The 20,921-nt window shown below is 41.2% G+C and overlaps 2 protein-coding genes across 2 annotated transcripts in view; one reads left to right on the forward strand and one right to left on the reverse strand.

Annotated features, from left to right (window-relative positions):
- Nucleotides 1-316: 316 nt before the first annotated feature.
- Nucleotides 317-14,849, reverse strand: DNASE2B (deoxyribonuclease 2 beta). Its single transcript, XM_045895396.1, has 6 exons — nt 14,300-14,849; nt 11,052-11,229; nt 7,656-7,740; nt 5,191-5,352; nt 3,667-3,864; nt 317-781 (listed from the first exon to the last, which is right to left on the reverse strand). The coding sequence occupies exons 1-6, from the start codon at nt 14,410-14,412 to the stop codon at nt 441-443; spliced, it is 1,077 nt and encodes a 358-aa protein (XP_045751352.1). The 5' UTR covers nt 14,413-14,849; the 3' UTR covers nt 317-440.
- Nucleotides 14,850-15,199: 350 nt separating this feature from the next.
- Nucleotides 15,200-20,921, forward strand: part of LOC123860322 (uricase) — a 30,341-nt gene continuing 24,619 nt past the window's right edge. Inside the window, exon 1 of the mRNA XM_064587535.1 lies at nt 15,200-15,229. Within this exon, the coding sequence (XP_064443605.1) occupies nt 15,200-15,229 (30 nt within the window). The remainder of the gene's footprint in view (nt 15,230-20,921) is intronic.

Consider the following 20,921-nt stretch of genomic DNA (forward strand, 5'->3'; position numbering starts at 1 on the left):
TGCAAGAATAACAAATAAGACTTAACCATAAACCAGTGAAAAGAACTCTAAGAAGAATATGACTAAATAGTATGAGATACAGAGAGAGATTTTTTTTTTCCTTAAACAAGGGATCAGGAGAAGAGTCAGGAAAATCTTTGTGAAGGAGATGCAATTCATCTAGGAGATATCCAGTCAATCTATGAACAATTGAGAATATTTTTTCTTCTACTCCGTCCATTCTCACTTTAGTTAGGTATAATAATTTATGTTTATGACATATAAAAGAAAAGTAGATAAATTGCCACTAAGTGGAAGATAAAATGGTAAACATGGTAGAAAAGCATTTTATTTGATGATATGTGGAGTATAACTACATTCATAGGCTTTTAATATATAAAGAATGGATCTGACGGAAGAAGACCCATTGTCAGCTTTGAAAATATGTCCTTTCACCAAGTTTAGTTACAGTGCTCGTAATATAAAACCAGGCCTTGAAATGCGTGGTAAATATGCTGATTCTGGGTACAAATGAATCCTCCACTTCTGAAGGCTTGGTATGGGGTCCGATTTAGGTCTCCAATACAGGTCCAGCGATTTTTGGTCCTCTTTTGGGAAACACACCATTTGGCATGATCCTGGTAAGAACTGAAATAAGACTGTCCAGATATCTTAATTGCTTTGACATTGTAGACATGGTAAGGAAGGGAGCAGTTTGAAGGAAGCTCTTGTCTCTTTCGCTGCCAGGTTTCTGTTAGCAAGTGTGTCTTCAAATGTTGAGCCATCCAGGCTGCAAAGATGTCTAGAGTTTACAGGGAGAAAGATAGCGAGGTTAGTATTTATACTTAGATAAGTCCCTGAAAATATCCTCAGCAATGGAAATCATCATTCACCCCTGATATGTGGATGTCACAAGCACAGTAATAACAACATAATTGAGATAGTGGATGGGAGAACATTTTGTAAGTGCTAAAGTGATATGTAAATAAAAGTTATTATCATTATTACTAAGATGACATTGGTGTTTAAAAATGTCTTCTGTTCCACGCAAGCAAGAGAGCAATATATGTTTTTGTCCTGAAAAGATCTTCGGAAAGAATAAAGCTAGAGAAGTAACCAGGGGCCAGCTTCTAGCGATCTTTGCAAATCATGCCAAAATGTTTGGATTTTCCTGAAATCAATGGGGCTATTTATTTATTTAGAGTGAATAGAGGGGAGGGTGAAAGGGCGAGAGCAAATCTTCAGCAGACTCTGCTCTGAGCACAGAGCCCAGTGCAGGGCTCCATCCCTTGACCCTGAGATCATGACCTAAGCTGAAATCAAGAGTCAGACACAACTGAGCCACCCAGGCGCCCCTCAATGGGGGAGTTGTTAAAGAAGTGTTAATGGAGAATTAATAGAAACTGGTTTATGATCATAAATATCCATCGAGAGGCAATGTGGAGGATGAACTGAGAAAGGTGCATTAGATTGGAGATAGAGAAAACATCAGGTTGTCACAATAACTGTGACAATAAACACAGGTGGGACTGTGGCAGTGGCAGAGAGTTTGGAGAAGAAAAGATAAATGTGAGTGTTACTAAGAACCTGGAACTGATTGAATTTGATGACTTGATAGAGGGATCTGGAGTCCCCAGTTGACTCTGCAGAATACAAGAAAAATAGTGGATTTGTGGGGGATAATGATGAGTTTGGCAGGTTGAATTTGGTGTGGCTGTGCCACCTCCAAGTAGAAATGTCCCACCCACTGTTGAATACATCTGCCAGTCCAGAGGTCTGGGGTGCAGATCTAGTCTTGGGAATCACCTGAAGCCTTGCTGGAATAACCTCGAATGAGTATGTAGAATGAGATAAGGAAGAGTAGAGGACCACATGGCAACTTAGTCACATAAGGAGTAGGCAGAAGAGACTTAAAAGAAGTGGGAAGAAGACCAAGAGACTATATACTCCCCAAAATCAGGGAGGGGGAGTGTTTCAGGAAGGAAAGGGTTTTAACAGTACCAAATTCTGTGGAGGCTATTTCTGTCCTGTTAATTTTTGGATCTCTATCTGGTGCCTAACACAGGGCTTGGCAAGTGGTAGGCATTCAGTAAATTTTATCTAATATAAAAGGAGGGAAGCAAGCAAGCAAGCAAGCAAGGAAGGAAGACAGTGAGGTCAACTAAGAGAGTCATTGGTGACTGGGGAGAGATTGGAGTGTCTACAGGCAGAGGCTCAAGCCTGCAGTGAAGGAACATCGAGCAAGCGAATGTTCTGAAGAGTTTTTTAAAAAGAAATTTGGAAGAAAAGAAACAGACAGAAGGGGATCTAGAACTGAGGGAAGGTTTTTAGGAATGTTTGTGTGCTAAGGGGACAGAGCTTATAGAGTGGGTCTGTTGAAATAGAAGAGGGAGAACAGATCAAGTGGATGAATCAAGGTATTCTGAGGCTGGGATGGGTTCCAAGGCACAAGGGGTGCACTTCTTCTGTTGGGATGAGAGAAAACTCGTGAAAAGGAAAGGAAACAGATAAGATTGTTGAGAGTGCGTATGTTCTTTTTTTAGCTATTTTTAAAAATTGAAGTATAGCTGACACACAATGTTACATTAGTTTCAGGTATAAAACATAGTGATTCAATAACTCTGTACATCATGCTGTGCTGACCACAGTGGAGCTACCATCTGACACCATACGATGCTATTATAATACCATTGACTATATTCCCTAGGCTGCTCCTTTCATCCCTGTGACTTATTCATTCCATAACTGGAAGTCTGTACCTCCCACTCCCCTTCATCCATTTTGCCCATCCCTCCACTCACTCCCCTCTGGGAATCATCAGTTTGTTCTATGTATTTATGGATCCATTTCTGCCTTTTTTTGGGGGGGGGGTGTTTGTTCATTTGTTTTGTTTTTTTAATTCAACATATAAGTGAAATCATTGTCTTCCTCTGTCTGACTTATTTCACTTAGCATAATACCCTCTAGGTCCATCCATTTTGTCACAAATGGTAAGATCTCATTCTTTTTAATGGCTGAGTAATATCCCATTGTGTATATATACACCACATCTTCTTTATTCATTCATCTATTGATGAACACTTTGGTTGCTTCCATATCTTAGCTACTGTAAATAATGCTGCAATAAACATTGGGCTGCATATATCTTTCTGAATTAGTATTTTTGTTTTCTTTGTGTAAATACCCCGTAGTGGAATTATAGGATCATGTGATATTTCTATTTTTAATTTTTTGAGGAACCTCCTACTGTTTTGGGTGGGGTTTGTCCTTGAAGTGATTTCTCCTTGGTGATCTCTGTTCTCTCTATGAAGGAAAAAGTGAGGCTGAGAATGAGGTGTCAGGGTAATGTAAAGGACTTGAGAGTAAAGAAGGCTTAAAATAGCTGCTTAGGGAATGGAAAAAAAATAGACAGCTGTGGTCCTGTGCCCAACTGAGGCTGGAGACTGAGTTTTCACTGGCCCCTGGCTGGATGGTTGTGAGATACTTTGGCGGTTGGATTAGCAATTGTGCTATTCAAGCAGAGCAGGCAAATGTCTGAACTGATCCAACTTCCCTTTTCCCTTTCTTTCCTATTTCCTCCCTTCCCTTCTACTTCCCTACCCCTGAATAATCAGAATATTTCCTCTGTACAATCCAAAGTGAGTCCAACAGCAGAGTTACATATGGTTGGATCATGATCTTTCATACCATCAAGGAAAAAATCAGACTTTGCAAAATGGAGGAATTTTTGGCCCCGGGCTGACTGAAGTGCAGTGAGGTGCCGGCTAGGAATCTCTGATGAGCTGGACCCAGTGCACAGCTGCGGCATGTGAACGAGCTCCTGGTGAAAGATGGCTGGGATGGAACAGCTATAAATGTTTGGGTTATAGACCAAGAGCTGAGAATCTGGATCAAGAAACAGAAAGAAAAGTTGAGAATTAGGACACAGATGGAAATGCTTGTTGATATTATAGATCTTGTTGTGAATTAAAAAACAAAGCAAAACAAAAAACGAAAAACAAGAGTATTCCCTTCTTTAAACCAATAGCTTTCAAATTACTCTTGGTTAAAATAGTTGACACCTATTGAGTACTTCCTACTTTCCAGGCATTGTTCTATGGGTTTTACATGGGTGTACTAATTCAATCCTAACAATAATCATATTAGTAAGTTCTTTTATCATTTTCTTCATTCTACAAATGAATTAATGGAGAATTTATATCATATGGACAGGGTTATAAAGCCTGTAGCTGATGGAGTTGATATTCAAATCCAGGCAGTCTGGCATTGGAGGTCATATGTTCCTTTCTCAAATACGTACATATACAAAAGTAGAGAACTCCTGTGCACTGATCATCCAGCTCAACGAATGGTCAACTCATCAGCATGTACACCTAATCTCTACGCTACTTATCTCTATAATCATTATGGGAACTCAATTAGTTAAACTAGGGCTTAACTTGGGTGAGAGCCTCAGTAATCCTTGCCATAAGGTAGAAATTTAATGAAAAACATATTCTAAATCTCCTATACTTAAAGGTAAATCATTCTTTACTACAATTTAGCAGCATCCTCAGTAAAAAGAGATTGGTAAAACAGCGTTCCTACTTCTCCTTCTCCCCCACCATAGTTTTCCAAATCCAAGTATTTTTGGCTGCTTGAGCTTGGGATCTTAAAGGAAGATCACGTGCCTTGGAGCTGTCAAGTTGGTGGTCTGCAGGCAACATGTAATCTGCACAATTATTTTCTTAAATAAGATTGAGACCATACTTTCTTCCCGACTCTCTCCCACCCTCCCATCCCTAGATTCCTAGTTCCTCTTGAAAAATATGGAGATCTGATACCATTAGGTCTGCTTTTCTGCAGAGCCACATGGCAGAGCTGAGGCTTTTGAGGGGAGAGTCAACACCCCAGTTTGTCACTGTCCCCACTGCCCATGCGGCATTGTTTCTCTGTTTCACCCATTTTCATTACCTGCCTGGCCACTGCAGACATTTGAAAATACTACCCCTGATCAATTTCAAAGACTTCATTGGTGGATCAGGAAACAAAGGTCTAGTAAGTGAACCTGTTCAAGGTCTCACCATGGCAACGCCAATATTAGAATCTACTAGAATCTAGGTATCAGAGTGTTAATGAATAGAGAAATAGACGAAGTAATACATTTATTAATACATTTCCAAATGCTTTCTTTAACATTGCTATCTCTTTTTTAACACACTCTAGTGTTACCTATTGCTTTATACTGGTTATACTTAAAAGTTACACAGATGCCAGTTTGTCCATGTCTTCTTCCCGTGGGTGGATAATCATAGCCTTCTTCAGGAGTTGGAGGAAACCGGGGAATAGAATGAATCAGCCAGATTCCCTGGACTCTGTTCCACAGCAGTAAGCCTACCAAAAATACAGTTAATACAGATACATTAGAAAAACAAATCTCCATTCAACAATAGTGTTCAAAGATGCAACATTTAAGCCCATTTATATTTCAGGCCAATGTTTTATTCCATTAAAAATCACAAAGATTATGCTTGTTTTTCAAAGATTTCAAAACCAATTCGGGCACACATCACATTGCCCCATTACAGATAATAAGCCACCAAAAAGAGAGCCAGGGCAGCCACCCTGTGAAGAGTTAAGAGGAATTTCATGTTGTAATCATAAGAAGAATTTGTTTTGGCAGAATGCAAATTTGCTAAATTGGAATTTGACCTTGTTAAACTATATAGTCACCCGGCAAGCTTCAGATAATGAGTCTCTTTACTGCTAAGCAGCTAAGCTATTTTCAAAAGCTGGCTAAAAAAGCTGAAAGAGAAAAAATACCAAGTGGAGAAATGTACCTGTGGTAATTTGTTGTAAGAAACTGATGTTCGCTTATGTGTAGAAGACTAGTCAATTCCACAAGCCCAGAAACAGGCAAAGAGAATTAAAAGAGAAGCCATGCCAAAACAGCCCAGTTAATTGTGTTTAGTGAAGTTCCTAGAGCAAAATAACATGAAAACCGGAAAGGAAGGAAACAGAAAGATTTTCATCATCTTGTGACATGGCAAAATGAATCCTACCCAACAGGCATCTGTGACTATTTCTGTGTTCATAAATAAATTGGGATAGTTTTGGTATGCTGACTAGACTTTCCAGTTTGCATATAACTATGCAAATATAAAGTATTCATGTTTGTCTTATTGTTAGAGTGGAAACCAAATGCCTGCCAGTTATTTCTTTTGCAAAGAACACACTTTAAGAAAGAACACTATTGGTCTCTCAGTGGATATAGAATTATTCCCTGTGTCCAGGGGGAAAATGTCCAAAGTCCTGTTGCCTAAAAGAGCTGGATGACCTTCAGAGGCTCTCTTCTGCCCAGATGAGTGTGCTGTTTGCCTGAAATCCTAACCCCCTGGTACTAATGCCGCAGGATGTCAGGCACCTGTTGACAAAGAGAGCACCCCCTCTGGACATGGGGTCTCATTCCCTTTCCAGTCTTTTTCCCAAACCCTTTTAGCAACTAACAAGGTGGAGTGAGAATGGTGGTTGAGGGTTGTTGGAAGAGAGGTTGGAGAATGTGGTGTATTATAAAAATTGCTGCACTCTATGCTAATAAGACCATCAGGGAGGCAACTTGGCTAAATCAAAAGCTTTGAATGCTCATGACATTTGACAGCCATTACAAATTATATTCTTAATCAGAGGTTGCAAAGTGGCAGCCTACTGGTCAAATCTAGCCTGTAGATACACATTATTATGCTCACAGAGTAACTTTGAATTTATTGCCAACATTTAAACACTGGGGAAATTTTCCACAAATACTAATTTTCAACATCTCCTGAAAAATTGCATCCCTAAAAGGCAAGCTGAATACTATCTGCCCCTTTTGACAAAGTATGCACCCTCCAGTTCTTCAATGACCTGCTAGTTCAGCCCACCTGACTTGCTGACGTCCATTTGCCTGCTGCTGAAGGCATTTGTGTTTGGGACCTTCTGAAAAATACTTGTTGCCATGGGAAATTATTCATGATGTATTAAGTTGAAAAGCGGTTGAAAATAGTCATTACAATAGTTTTATAAAAATGTTTTAAAATACATACTATAGAAAAAATAAGTAGAAAGGATTATTGTGATTATCTAGTGGGTCCTAGGATTACAGATTTTTTGTTGGCTGGCATTTTGAATTTTTAAATTATATATATATATAGTTTATAAATAGAAAAATAAAATTTCCTGTAATAAAAATTATAATATATGTAACAAAATTACCATAATATAAAAAAATCTATTTAAAATACTTTTCAAAAATATTTATTTCAAAAGGAACTGTACACTAAGAAGAATGAATTTTATTCTATGTAAATTATACCCCAAGGAATCTGACTGAAATGTGTGCATACACACACACAAACATACACACACACAACACACACATAGATAGATTGGTTGGTATTCCCAGTAGTCGGTACTTGGATTTCTCCTATAAAGCATGTATTTTTAAATGTTAAGAAATAAAAAGGAATTTGTGAAAAGGAGATTTCCAAGTCAAATGATATAATTATAACCTGTGATATAGAAATCATGCATTTTGATAACTCAAACCATTAAAAAGAAAAGCTATCTTTTTAGTGTGGAATATAAGAATATTCAAGATAGAACATTTAAGAGAATGTTGATTTCCAAGAGGAAAGAGAAACTAACAGCTTTTGTCATACCTTTAGTGTGTCCATATTTTCTGCTGTAATAATTTGCAGAGGTAGGGACCCCATCATTGTATAGTAGATAGGCTGTGTTATTATTCTGCAGGAACACATTAGGGTTATAATGGTGTAAATCTTACACTCGTAAATGCTCACCACATTTCTACCAGCCGCCCAGATTGCAGTACAGAGCTTTCATTAATACACATGAGAAGTCATCCATTCTCCTAATGGGCAGCTTCCCCATCAATATGAATTTTGAGCCATGCAAGACAGGGAATAGGAAGTCCATTCTCAACCATGTATGGCTTTGTCTCATGTGACAGGGACCCTATGCATCGTGATGTGCATGCGAGGGCAATATTCCTATTTCTCTTGGATGTTTTGGACCCACGTTTCTCATTTGGCAACCAGTGTGTAATAAAGGAGTACTTAAATATTTGTTCAGGAAATGAAGTAGGAACAACCAGCCAAGGATTACACCTGGGTTTTTTCCACTGATATTAGAGGCACAATGTGGAACTGGCTGTCAGGGTCTTTCTGGGTTCCTCTGCCTACATTGTGCTTCACCGCTTGGTCATAGTTTTGTGTTTAGTCAGGATTCCTCATTCTCTGCTCCCACTACTTCCCTATAGGGGAGGATTTTCCTTCAATCCATTTCTCAGTGTCACTTCACCTTTCTTGCTTGATATTTTCTGCTTAGAAAAAGTGGTGAAGTTGAATGTGTGATATTGGATTTCCTCTGGTAAGGCAAAATATGCGTAAATTTTCTGAACAGTTGGCCAAATCTCTGAGTAAAAATGAAGCTATTATTCTAGTGGTATCTCTTATGTCATGTTTTGGAAACGTGCTTATATTTGTTCTTTGTGGTTCCATTTCATTTGTGTCATGATGCAGCGATTCTTATCGAAGCCAATAATGTTGATATTTAAAAAAATCTGGGGACATAATTAAAAGCAAGAAAGGACAACCCAGCTCCTTTAAAAAAAAAATAAAGGTTCCTCCTTTTCTCTCAGAAAAAAAGTCAATAACTGAGTCGCTTACAGTTGCTTCATTATTTGATGTAATCTAAAAACTTTTTTTTTTAAATGCACCATATAGTCTGTGAAGCATTCCTGGTTACTCTATTTATGAATATCCAGGAAAAGAAGCTGTCTTCTTATCCTCATTTTCCACAATTGACCATAGCTACTGTTGGCGTTCATGTCCTCTGCCGGAGGACTCTGACGGTTAGTGATTCAATGAGCTGGCGTTGAATGTGGTCATGAGGCCATTGTGTGCCTTGGCATGCAATGTGAAGGGGCTCTGGGAAGATTCCATGAGGAACTTAATTCTTATAACAGACGAAGTGTATTATTCTAACCAGGAGGGTAACAATAAGCTAAGGTTAAGTGGGATGGAGCTCTAGTGAAGAGAGGCTCTCTGATAAAGGGGACAGACCATGGACTTAAGAGTAGGTAGGCCTACACATGTGCCTCTGGACAGCTTTAGTTCTTCAACGCCTAGGCTGGGTATTATTTTGCCTACTGGATGTTGGACAAGACTAGTACAGTCTTGGCCCCTAGTCTAGCAGGGAATATAGACGGAAAAGTACAGGCAACTACAATATAGTTTGATAAGGGTTACTATGAAGGTGTATGGAAGGTTCTTATTGACAAGGGCAAAAGAAGGGAAACAATTCCAAATATAACTGAGATATTGGCCGAGGTCATCTTGACAATTGAGATTTAAAACCAGTTGGTCTGATCTTGCATTCTGCTTTCTGTTAGAATTCCAGGTCGGGTTGGGGGAGTTATGTCTCACCATCACGCCTGGCACAGAACTCCAGCTTCCAAAGAACACCCCATCTCCCTTGGGTGTCACCCACTATTGTTGCTCTTCTTCTTTTGGCTCTATGCCAATCAGACAGGGAAATGAACCCCTTTACTGTCATTTTCTTTCCCGAATCCATCACTCAAGGCCTTGTGTAGGAGCAGGTTTTACTGAGGCTACAAAACATTGAATGGTTTTACATCACTACACCGACTTGCTCCTGGTATCCCTCCGTGTTTCTTACGCTTTCTAATTCCTAGCTCTCATCTACTCTTTTCTATTTTGCAGAGCAGTTTAGCTCTCTTGCCCTCCTAGGCTCTGGGGCTAGTGTTGTGCCTCCAAAGATCAGTATTATACTCTGCCAAAGTAAGAACCATCTGCCCCAACTAAGGTAAATGACAGAAGCTCTACCATGTTGCTCTTTCCTTTCTCTCCCCAGTGGGGAAGGGAACAGTAGAAGCGTTGATTTTCTCACTGATGGGTTATGCTCCCGGCCTCCATCCCCAACCTTGGAAAGAAGGCAGTTTTGACTTTACATAATAATCTATTAATTTAAAACAAGGTTGCTGCTGGGATTCAATAATTTTAAAAAGCACCTAGAACAGTGCTTGGTGCACCTTACAAATAAATTCTTACTTTGTAATTTGGCTCTGAAGGCTGGTCTTAATGGCAGGTGAATAAAGTGAATATTAGCACACGTAGGGACAGCTGTCTGCATGTCTTAAGTAAATACTCACATATACATGTACCATAGTGCTAAGGTCTAACACAGTATTGTGGGGATTAGATTTATTGACTTGTGGAAAGGCCCAGTACACTGTAAGTGCTGAGTCATTTATACACATTGATTTCTCTGTAAGTGAGTGTTAGGAATGCAGCCGTGCGTGCAACCGAATATTATTGTTTGACTTTATTTGTCACCCCTGGTTGGAAAGCAGTATCTTGTCACCGAATAGGAGATGGTGCCTGGAACTTCGGGAGACTGCCCACAGTGAGCCAGCAGCCTACTTACCGGTGTCTTTTTGGCTGGTTAGCTCATTGCCTGATCGAGTCCAGATAGCAGGTTTAGTCTCCATTCAGGCAAGTTAGTTCTGGGCCTTGCACTAGAGCCCTAGCTCTCAACCTACTATTTGGAAAATGATAAATTAAAAGGAAGACCAAGTGGAAAACTTTACGTGGGCCACCACCATTCGTCCCCACCATAGCATCAGCAATCCATCCCTCATGGCATATTGACTGCAGGTCTCGATTGCATTATAACAGGAGGGGGTTCCTTTCTATTTCTGTCAGAGGGATAAGATAGCAAGTACTGAGTGAATTGGCAGAGTCTGGCAGCCAGAAAGCTTCCATATGTAATTAGTTCCCACCTTACCCAGCGATACTATTGGATATAGTGCTGAATGTGCCAATAATTTGGCATTGCTGTAGAGTCTGATGACATATGCCTTAAGGTTTTAGATTGATTCAGATTCTGCACTGGCTTACTTCAAGTTGCTAGGATTGGGGGTTTGGTAGGTTAGCCGTTAAAATCTTTTGGAAGCTTTAGATTCTGTTTCACGCATTTTATATGATTCAGATGAATGATGAACTACAGCTTACCTTGGAGGCGTGTGCTTCATATAGCTGTTGTAATGTCCTTCCCAGCACACTCTTGGTGGTGTTCATGAGCTGCTTACTCCTTCTCCAGCTTCTGGTTGTAGAGTCTAGGTATAGGGACTCTAACCCAGTCTGTCTGCTTTCCTTGTCTTGCTTTTTAGGTAACTTATAAAAGATAAACCTAACAAAGGAAATAATTACAAATTACTAACGTTTATTGACTGCTCCCCTGGTGTTAAGCACCTAACATATCATTTTACTTGTGTTTCCTAAGCCTAAGGAACTTGCTCCAGCTTTCTGCCTCTATTCTCACCTTTACTTTGCTCCTTCCCAGAGAAGGAATTGCGAATCTGACGGGACACGTCTCCAGAGAGTAACCAGCCCGGCAGGGAGGGTCCCTGTAGGGGAAGCCCATGTATGAATTGTACCCATTGACCGTGGCTCTCTTCTGTTTCCACAGTCCTTATGGCTGCATTAGGAAGAGGCCAAAGCCCAGGGCTGAACTGCAAAGGCCTTGGATGTGTTTTTCTCTTCTGCCCCAAGTGCTTGGCATGCTCATCTCTTTGTAGCTGGCAGGCTGGGTCTGAGATTGGGTCTGGCATGCAGAGTAGATGGCACCTCCCTTGAGCCTCTGGCCTAGGCCACAATCTTCAGCTGTTTATCAGACTGCCCTGCACTGAGGATTCAGGGCCAAGACCAGCCAATCAAGTAAGCACTTTGCCTTCTTTACTCTTATCTCCTGTTTGTATATCTTCTTCAGGTATTTCACAGGGAGGAGCGGTGGTTGGATCATGTAGCCCAGGGCTTCTCAATGTGCTGTGTTCACATTTCAGGCCAGATCATGCTTTGCCACGAGGGGCTGTACTGGGCATCACAGCCTCCCTGACTATTAGACGACAGTAGTACTCCTCAGCTCTGCCAATCAAAAATGTTTCCAGACAATGTTGAAAGTCTCCAGAGGGCAAAGTCACCCGGGTCTAGCCAAATACTCTCTAATAGCAAAAATCCCACAGTGAACTGTCAAATACAATGAAGCAAACATTCTAATGCATTCACTATCGCCACACGCCAGTGTCTCCCACTGCCCGTAAAAGCTTCACATTCCACGCTTGCTTCTATTTACATGAGCTCTTTCCCGCCCTGCGCATGCGTTCTTACTCTCAGCGCAGGGTCCTCACATGTGGCAGGAAACCTGAGATTATGCTTTGCTGCGGGCCTGATGTTGCTCCGCCCCTTGACTCTCACAGTGAGTTGTAGCAGCTCAAGGCTGCCTCCCTGTCTGCTCAGTTCAGCATTCCCTCTGACGGGTGTTGCCAAGTGAGATGTCCATTCAGTTGTGGCAAAAATACATTTTATGTGTCAATCACACTGTGGTGGCCCACCACTGAAGGGCTGGAGAACTCTCAGTGTCACGACATACCAGATGAGAACTCATGCTTTTAAACATTTTTTTGGGGTAACCATTTCCAGTTATATTCTGAAGACTCCTGAATCTGTTTGTAGCCCAGACCTCTCTGCCGAGGTCCAGAGAAGCCTACATGCATACATGTCCCAGAGACCTCCAGCTCCATATTTTTGAAACCAAGTTTATAATATTTTGCTCCAACTCTGCTCTTCTCTGCAGCTAGGGAACACATCCGTATGGTCAGAGAAGCCAGCAATATAGAAGTCTTTCTTAACTTCTCCCTCTCTCCTACGACCCTCAGCCCACTTGCGGGCAAGTTTTCTCAGAGTGTTCCTTCCTCTCTCATTTGACTGCCATTTCTCGAACGAGGGTCCACACATTGCCTTGCCCATAATGTGAGTCCTATTGGTCTCCATGACTCTAGCTAGACTGGTCTCCATTCAGCTGGCCTTCAAAGTACCGCCAATGGGCTTTCTCAGATATGAACCTGACCACATCACATCCCTGCTTGAAGGTCTTTAGTAGCTCCCTTTGAGGGTCGAGTGTGGACTCTGCAGCCCAGCACATGAAGCCTTTCATGACCTGGCCATCGCCTCCCGCTGAGCTTCCCTCTCACCATCACCCACGTTCTCCTGAAGCACCAACAACACTGAACTGCTTCCATGCCCTCTCAGTGGCTTTTTGCCTTTTTGCCCCTGTACCTCCTCACTGCTCCCTCTTGGGCCTGAGATGCCCTTGCAGCTCCCTGGTTTTTCTGGGCAGCTCACCTTTGTTCTTAAAACTTAGCTCAAAACTACTTCCTCAGAGAAGTTTTTGGGCTCTATGCTCCCCAATGGCCCCATCTATGCCCTCACCCCATAACTGAGCTCCTGGAGGGCAAGAACCATGTTTCGTTCATATCTGTATTTTCTTTTTTTTTTTTTTTAAAGATTTTATTTATTTGACTGAGAGATAGAGAGAGCACAAGTAGGCAGAGTGGCAGGCAGAGGGAGAGGGAGAAGCAGACTCCCCGCTGAGCAGGGAGCCTGATGTGGGACTCGATCCCAGGACCCTGGGATCATGACCTGAGCCGAAGGCAGACGCTTAACGACTGAGCCACCCAGGTGCCCCATATCTGTATTTTCAAAACTCAGCACAGGGCCTGGCATGTGCTCAGTAACTGTTTGCTGAGAGACTGAGTGAGCGTATCTGTGTTCTCTAGCCTGAAGTTTATGCAAAGCTTGATCCCGACCATAATGTCAAAACTAAACACCTTAACTGAAGAGTGAAAAGGAGATCAAAGCTTTAGAAGAATCCATGACCATGATGTGATGCTGTGCTTAGTCTCTCTGACACTGTGAAGGAGGCCAGTGACCTAGTACCCACTCCAACAGCTGCCTTGTGCTGCCTAATAAAAAGGTTACCCCAACAGTGCTGTGTTCGATCAAGCCCTCTTTCTCCTTCTCATAAGGGGAAGAGCAAGCTCCCATGTCAGACAAAAAGTAATCTGCCTTCTCTCCTTTGTCAGTCTCTAAAAGGATGTTGGAAGGGTTCTGTTAGGAAAGGCGCAATGCAATGAAAGGAAACTGCCAACCAAGAGAGGCTGTCAGTCCTCCCCCTCCTCTGTGGCCACCAGCAAATCAGGCTCACTAGGGGCTGCTGAGCTCTTTCTCAGGGGGGAAGCTCTCCCACCCAGGAGCCTGCCGCTATTTGGATATTTGGCCCATTTACACACTTCAATTTCCTCTCTTTTTAAAAGGGAGAGGCAGGGTGGAAGATTCCTTTGGACCTTTACAGTGAGCCGTTTTGCCTCAGATACTCTGGCTTTCTAGCTGCATGTACCGATCCGCACATTTCATTTACCTACCAATCCACAGCTTCGCCTTCTTCATTCCTGCACGATATTGTTGTTGCTTCCAGGACCCCAAAGAGGCCAAAGAAGAGCAAAGCAAGGGCTGTTCTCCGAAGTCTTGCTGTCATGTTTTATCTGCCACCTTCACGCCATGCCACAGCGGGAAACCTGCCCCCGAGACTGAGGACTCCGAGTCTCAGGTCTCTCTCAGTCCGTGCTGGCGCTGACGTTTGGATTCCATTTACCTCTGTTACCGCTGTTCGGGCATTTTCAGGACAGGGTGAACTTCATGTCATTGTGTGGTTCTGTCACAACATGCCAGCGTGACTCCGGAGGCTTTGGTGCTGAATTGTTGACTGTTTTGCAAAGTCATCAGAAGTTCTGGAGAGAAAAACGGGATATATAGTTAACTCTTCGGAGTGAACATCATGTAGTAGGAAGTTCAGTAGGCAGGGGAACTCCATGTTGATCAGTAGATGTTGAATTAAATATATTTCATGTTTTTCCCTCACGATGGCCCAGGAGTGAAAGCAAATGCTTGTCGGTGACGCACTGAGCAGAAATGACGAAACCTTATGTCTTAGTAATAGTTAGGATCTATCACTTCTAATACTCTCAGTCTTAAGTGAACATTCCCTAAAGTGTACTTCAAAGGGTTGCCTCAAAGTCAGAACAAATTTAATTGTATTTTACCAAAGATGTTTACACATTGTCTCCACCTCTGGTTTTAGCCACTCAACGTGGTCCTTTCGTTTCCCAAGAACCCTTGGTGTCCAATTGGTTTTAATGCAATCAGGTAAACATATTGACTGCTCACCCTTCAGGTCAGATAAAAAATGTTAGAAAACATCTGTTTTGCCCAAACTATTCTTTTTCACTCTTGAAACTGAATTTGAAGTTGAAGGCCAAGAGAAAATGGCCCATTACCACAATGACTATAAAAAGGTGAGACCATTCTCTTTTTGGAGGAGGGAAGGGAGTAGACAGGCAAATGAAAAGAATTTCTTAAATTGACTCAATTATTAAAGATGCTATCATAAAAAGTAGCACTTTACCCTCTGTCTGGAAATCATTATGGCTCTGATCTGTCCCTCTGAATATGGATCTAGATGAGTCACTTAGGAGCCCAGACCAAACTGGAATCTTGCAACTCTGGCTAAGTTGGAGTTTTTCAGGACTCAAGGTTCATGGGAAAGTGAGGGGTTAGGGCTCTATTTCTCTAAAGACAGAGTTTTGTGAAGGATGTTTGGACCACCCACCCACATTTTCCTGTGGTGCTTGCAAAACGGGCAGAATTCTGGGCTTCAGTGCAGACCTGCTAACTCAGAATTCTTCCACTTCGGCTTGGGAATCTGCATTTTTTTTTAAAGATTTTATTTATTTATTTGAGAGAGAGAGAGAATGAGAGAGAGAGAGCACATGAGAGGGGGGAGGGTCAGAGGGAGAAGCAGACTCCTCGCTGAGCAGGGAGCCCGATGCGGGACTCGATCCCGGGACTCCAGGATCATGACCTGAGCCAAAGGCAGCCGCTTAACCGACTGAGCCACCCAGGCGCCCTGCATTTTTTTTTTTTAACAAGGTTTGTGGTGATGCTAGTACACCCTAAACTTTGAGGCTCGCTGCCCTGAGCCAAGGCTGTGCTGTATCTGATAGGTTTGCAACCTATCAACTTGGTAAATAAAAAAAAAAAAAAAATTCTCATCATTTCTCTGTGGGTATCATTTTGTTTTATGTATGTTTTTATTGCATTAAAAAAAAGGATTTCAGCAACTGTAAACTTTTCATCGAGTTTTAAAAATTTCATAGCATGAAGTTTATTTTTCTAAGTTAAAATAAAATAAAATTAATTTTATCTTATGATAGCTTTTGTATAAAGGTAATAGCTGAGTACCCTAGGCTTAAGATTCATTGATGCATTTAGAGAATATAAGCAACTTGTTTTCAGTTATGTAGGCTAAGGAACGTTTGTTGAATAGGATATAAAATAATTCCTGTTTTCTCCTCATTAGATGCTTAGCACAGGGCCTGGCCAAAAGTAAATGATCCACAAATGTTAGCTAAGATTATTTTTACTACAACCTGAGCCCTTCCTGCGGTTGGGCCGGGGGACATCTGTATTAGGATGCTATTTGCTAAATCCACTTTTGTTTCAAGGCCTGGAAAAATGCTGTTAGGTTACTTTCTTTCAGATATAACTTTCAGTTAAGCTTTCTTATCTCCAGTTGTTGCTGACTTGATCATGCTGATTGTCAGTCTGACTTTTCTTATGCAATCACTAGGTATCAAACCCTGTACTGGACATTGAGGGGCTCCAGAGATGTCAACATTACCCTAAAGACTAGATTCCAGTGTGTCCTGGTTTTTGCTAAAAACAGTGAAGTAATGTGAAAGGAAACTGAATTTGGTGGATGGAGAAAATGCAAACTGGATAGAATGGTTTTCACAATATCCACTTTTGAAGCCCAAGTAGTAGAAGGTGACAAAAATACCACAGATCCTTCACAGTACAATTACCTCTAAAAACAGTAGAAAACCCCTTCATTATAATTTAGCCGAGTATAGTGAACAAGGTAGAGTTCTTCACTTGGTCATGCGCTTCTTAGTTCATAGTTGGAAGTTTGCATTCATTCATCCAGTAATTCTGGAAGATCTCAGTCCTGATCTCCTTGAAATTGTGCCTCTTCCACTTTCGCTCTGTCATATCATCCTAGTTCATTTTATGTCTCTTGCATATACTCTGTCTCCTGTGTGTCTGTATTAATCCCGATTCTTTCTTTGGATCTATCTTCCAGTTCTCATATTCTCTCTTAGGCAACATTATTCTGTTACTTAATCTATCTCTTCCAAATAACTAATTATATTTCTTTAGTTGTGTTTAATCTGTTTCTTAATGCACCTAGTAATGCATTTCTAGAGGTTCTATTGGTTTTTTTTTTTCAAAATATTTTTCAAAATTTTCAGATTTACTTGGTCTTTTTTATGGTCTCTTGTTTTTTGCTCAAGAGAAGATACACTCTATCTCAAGAAAGAGATATGCTCAGTTCTTTTTTTATTTCTGTAAAAATATTAAATATGTTATTTTATATTTTGTGTTTGATAATTCCAATATCTGAAGTCTTTGCTGTTTGTTGTTTCTGCAACTCTCTCTCATGATACCTCGCTACCCTGTGTGCTTTTTTATTTTCAGCTGTGAGTCCATATTCTTTGAAGCCTTATCTGTGAAAATTTCTTGAGATTGAGATAAACTTGGATTTCTCCAGACCCTGGCCTATGCTGGCTTCACTGAAATTTGGTCATCCTTTGAGGGCTTCTGGAAGTCAGGCTGCTGGCTTTATTTTTTTTATTTTCAATAGCTTTTGAGGTATGATTTACATGCCAGAAAATTTATCTGTTTAGGTTTAACTTAGTGTTCAAACTTTTACAAGACTGTTGATGTCCTGAGTAAAATCTAGAATGTGACAGACTGAAGGAAAGAGTTGATATCCTTATTGTGGGAGGAAGAGGGGGACTGGAATTATTTTGATGAAAATTGATGAGACAAGCAACGTGATACAGGTATTTGTGAAACAAAGAATTATTTATGAAAAATGTTGTTAAAGGAAAACATAAGTAGAATTAATGGAAGAAGGCCAGAAAATGTTATTTTGTCAATTCCTATTCATCATTCATAGCTTTGTGGATGCCAGGCCCTCCTGGAAGCATCCTTGATCTCCCTCAATCTGGCTTAGGTATCCCAGGGTTCACTGTATTTTTTTCAATGGGAGTAATTATCACAATGTGTTCTAATTACTTGGTTATGTTTCTGAGCCTTCTTCTCAAAAGCAGGGGTCCTCAAGCCAAATCTGGCCCACTGCCTGTTTTTGTAAATAAAGTTTTATTAGAACACAGCAACATCCATTCATTTATGTATTATGTATAACTATTTACACTGTGATGGCAGAGCTGAGTAGTTGCAACAGAGACTATATGGTCTGCAAAGCCTAAAATATGGACTTTTTGATTTTTTACTGAAAAGGTTTGTTCTAGTGTGAAGGGTATAAACTTCTAATGTATAATCTCTATCAGGGCAGAACAATGCTTGCCTGGTTTGCTATTGTATATCTAGCACTTACCCTGGTGCTTATCACCTAGAAGGAGCTAAAGAAATATAGATGAATGAATGGGTTGAATGAAAACGATTTCAGAGGTTTCTATTCTGGGGTTATGTGGAATTTATAATGAATTAAATCTAAACAGATAAATAAAAATGAGTATGCAGGCAAAATCCAATTTTAAAGAACTTACAATGTTATGTCAAAAAGGCAGCTGGGTATAGTGAAAGCAATCAGGCAGGCCTGGGTTCCATGCCTGGCTCTGCCTCTCAAAAGTCTTGTGGTTTTTGGGGCACCTGGGTGGCTCAGTTGGTTGAGCATCTGCCTTCGGCTCAGGTTGTGATCCCAGGGTCCTGCATCAGGCTCCTTGCTCAGCGGGGAGCCTGCTTCTCCCTCTGCCCCTCCCCCTGCTTGTACTTTCTCTCCCCCTCTCTCCCCCCCTCTCTCTGTGTCAAATAAATAAAAAATCTTAAAAAAAAAAAAAAAAAAGCCTTGTGGTTTTGGCTTTTTTTTTTTTTTTTTAAGATTTTATGTTTAAGTAATCTCCATACCCAACATGGGGCTCGAACTCACAACCCCTAGATCAAGACTTGCGTGCTCCACCAACTGAGCCAGCCAAGCACCCCCACAACAGCCATGTGGTTTTGACCAAACTATTTAACCTCAACACTGTCAGCTTCCTTCCCTCGAGGTGAGGCTCATGATCTGTGCTTTCAGAGAGTGCTCTCAGGATTCAGTGAGGGGCTGTGTGCATAGCATCTGGCACATGACGAATACTTATTAAATGCTGGTTCCTTCCCTCCTTGTTTCCTGTTCTTCTGTGACACTGTTACATCTTTATCTTTGCTGATGGACTAAAAACAGTCTTTTGGTGATACGGGTTTAATGACCACAAATAAACCTACATCACTCATGTTTACAGTCGTCCTTGCCCAGATAAAAGTCAATGTTTGACTCAAATGGAGTGCCTGTTACTGAAGACTCGAAGCTGAATTTTCATCCTGCCCCCAAGGGCAATGAGCTTTTCATTCTCCCCTTACTTCACTATTTAAACATCCTAGCCATACACACAGAATTGATCAGAGCAGAGAATTCCCCTGCAATTTAAACCAATGACTTAAGTTCTAGAAAAAAGTGATGGCTTGGACTGGGGTCTCTCTGGGGGTTGATAAGTTCTGCTTGGTCCAGTGTAAGCAGAATACGGCTTTTCAGTCTTAGCAGGGCTCTGTCCACGGCCTGGGTCTCCCTGGTAGCCCTATAGCTTTGGGCAGCTCACTTTACATCCCTGATGTAGTTTCTTTTAAAATAGGGATTTTTCCTCTTCAATTGCAGGGGTTTGGGGAGGAATAGATAAGATAATGTAGATTCCAATGAATGGAATTTAAAAAATGGCATAGAAACTCAAGTTTGCATGGCCGTTTCCCTCCGTCTATATCCTTTCTCTCCCTAAAGAGTGGGCTGGCCGTCCAGGGGGGATCAGGACTCTGCCTGTAGTGGGAAAGAGCCTGTTATTCAGGGGCAAATGGGCGGGGTTCTCCTCCTGCCTTCTGTCACCAAGTAATTTTGTGACCTTGGCAGGACACTGAACCCCTAGTATCTCCCTTGGTCAAACTTGGATTAAAAATACCTACTTCACAGGGTCCTGGTAAAGGATCAGAGGGAATAATACATGCCCAGTTCCTGACACAGATGAAACCCTCACTAAATGGTTACTACTGTTGTTTTTATTCTCAAGACTTACACATTTGGAAAGAGGTATCTTTCAGTGTACGCATTTCAGTGACATTTTCTTCCCACCGAGTTCTTGGAGGTCTCCATCAATTCTTTGTTGTGGCGTTTCCAGCCCCCAATGCTAGAAAGCTGCTGAGGGCCTTGTTCCAGTCCCCAGCCCTAAGGCTACTGGCGCCATGGAGAGGTTGGCAAGAAAATTAGCATTTCCCCTGACATTTAGTGACTGAATTTTCTCTTCCTTACTAATAGGCGGAAGTTTGAAAATCACTGAGCACCTGTAAATAGAATCTTCGTTAGCTGACAGGTCACCTTCCTTCTACCATATTTATGCATATGACTTGTTAGACTGTTTTTGAAGCATCTGCTTGAAAAATCCCTTTAGAGTCACACTTTGAACATAACTCAGGGCATAGCCCTCCTTGATAGCAAAAATAAGCCACTCTACAGCCTAAAGCAACATGACATTTTCTACTAGATATCAATATTTTCCCATCTGACATTTAGTAGATCCTAGGCAGCCAAAAAAAAAAAGAAAAGAAATGAAAAGAAATACCAGCTGCTTCTAAGGTTATGATTCACCATTATTGTTCTTATCCTTATGTATTGTTAAGATCTGCCAAAGTGATATTGAGATTGTTCAGATGAGTACTCCTTTTTCTCGTATTAGTTCAGCATCTTTCTCTGAAATCTTTTTGTTCATGAATACCCAAGAAAATAGGCAAAGGACAAACCTGGGCACAGAATTGGAAGAACTTCTCCAGAACATTCCAAAGACAGAAAGAGAGGCCTGTCTCCACGAACAGTTCTTCCATCAT

This window comes from Mirounga angustirostris, unplaced genomic scaffold (genome assembly GCF_029215605.1).
Source record: "Mirounga angustirostris isolate CCGP_5_RB_7025 unplaced genomic scaffold, mMirAng1.0.hap1 SCAF_4, whole genome shotgun sequence".
In the NCBI taxonomy this organism is placed as follows: Eukaryota; Metazoa; Chordata; class Mammalia; order Carnivora; family Phocidae; genus Mirounga; species Mirounga angustirostris.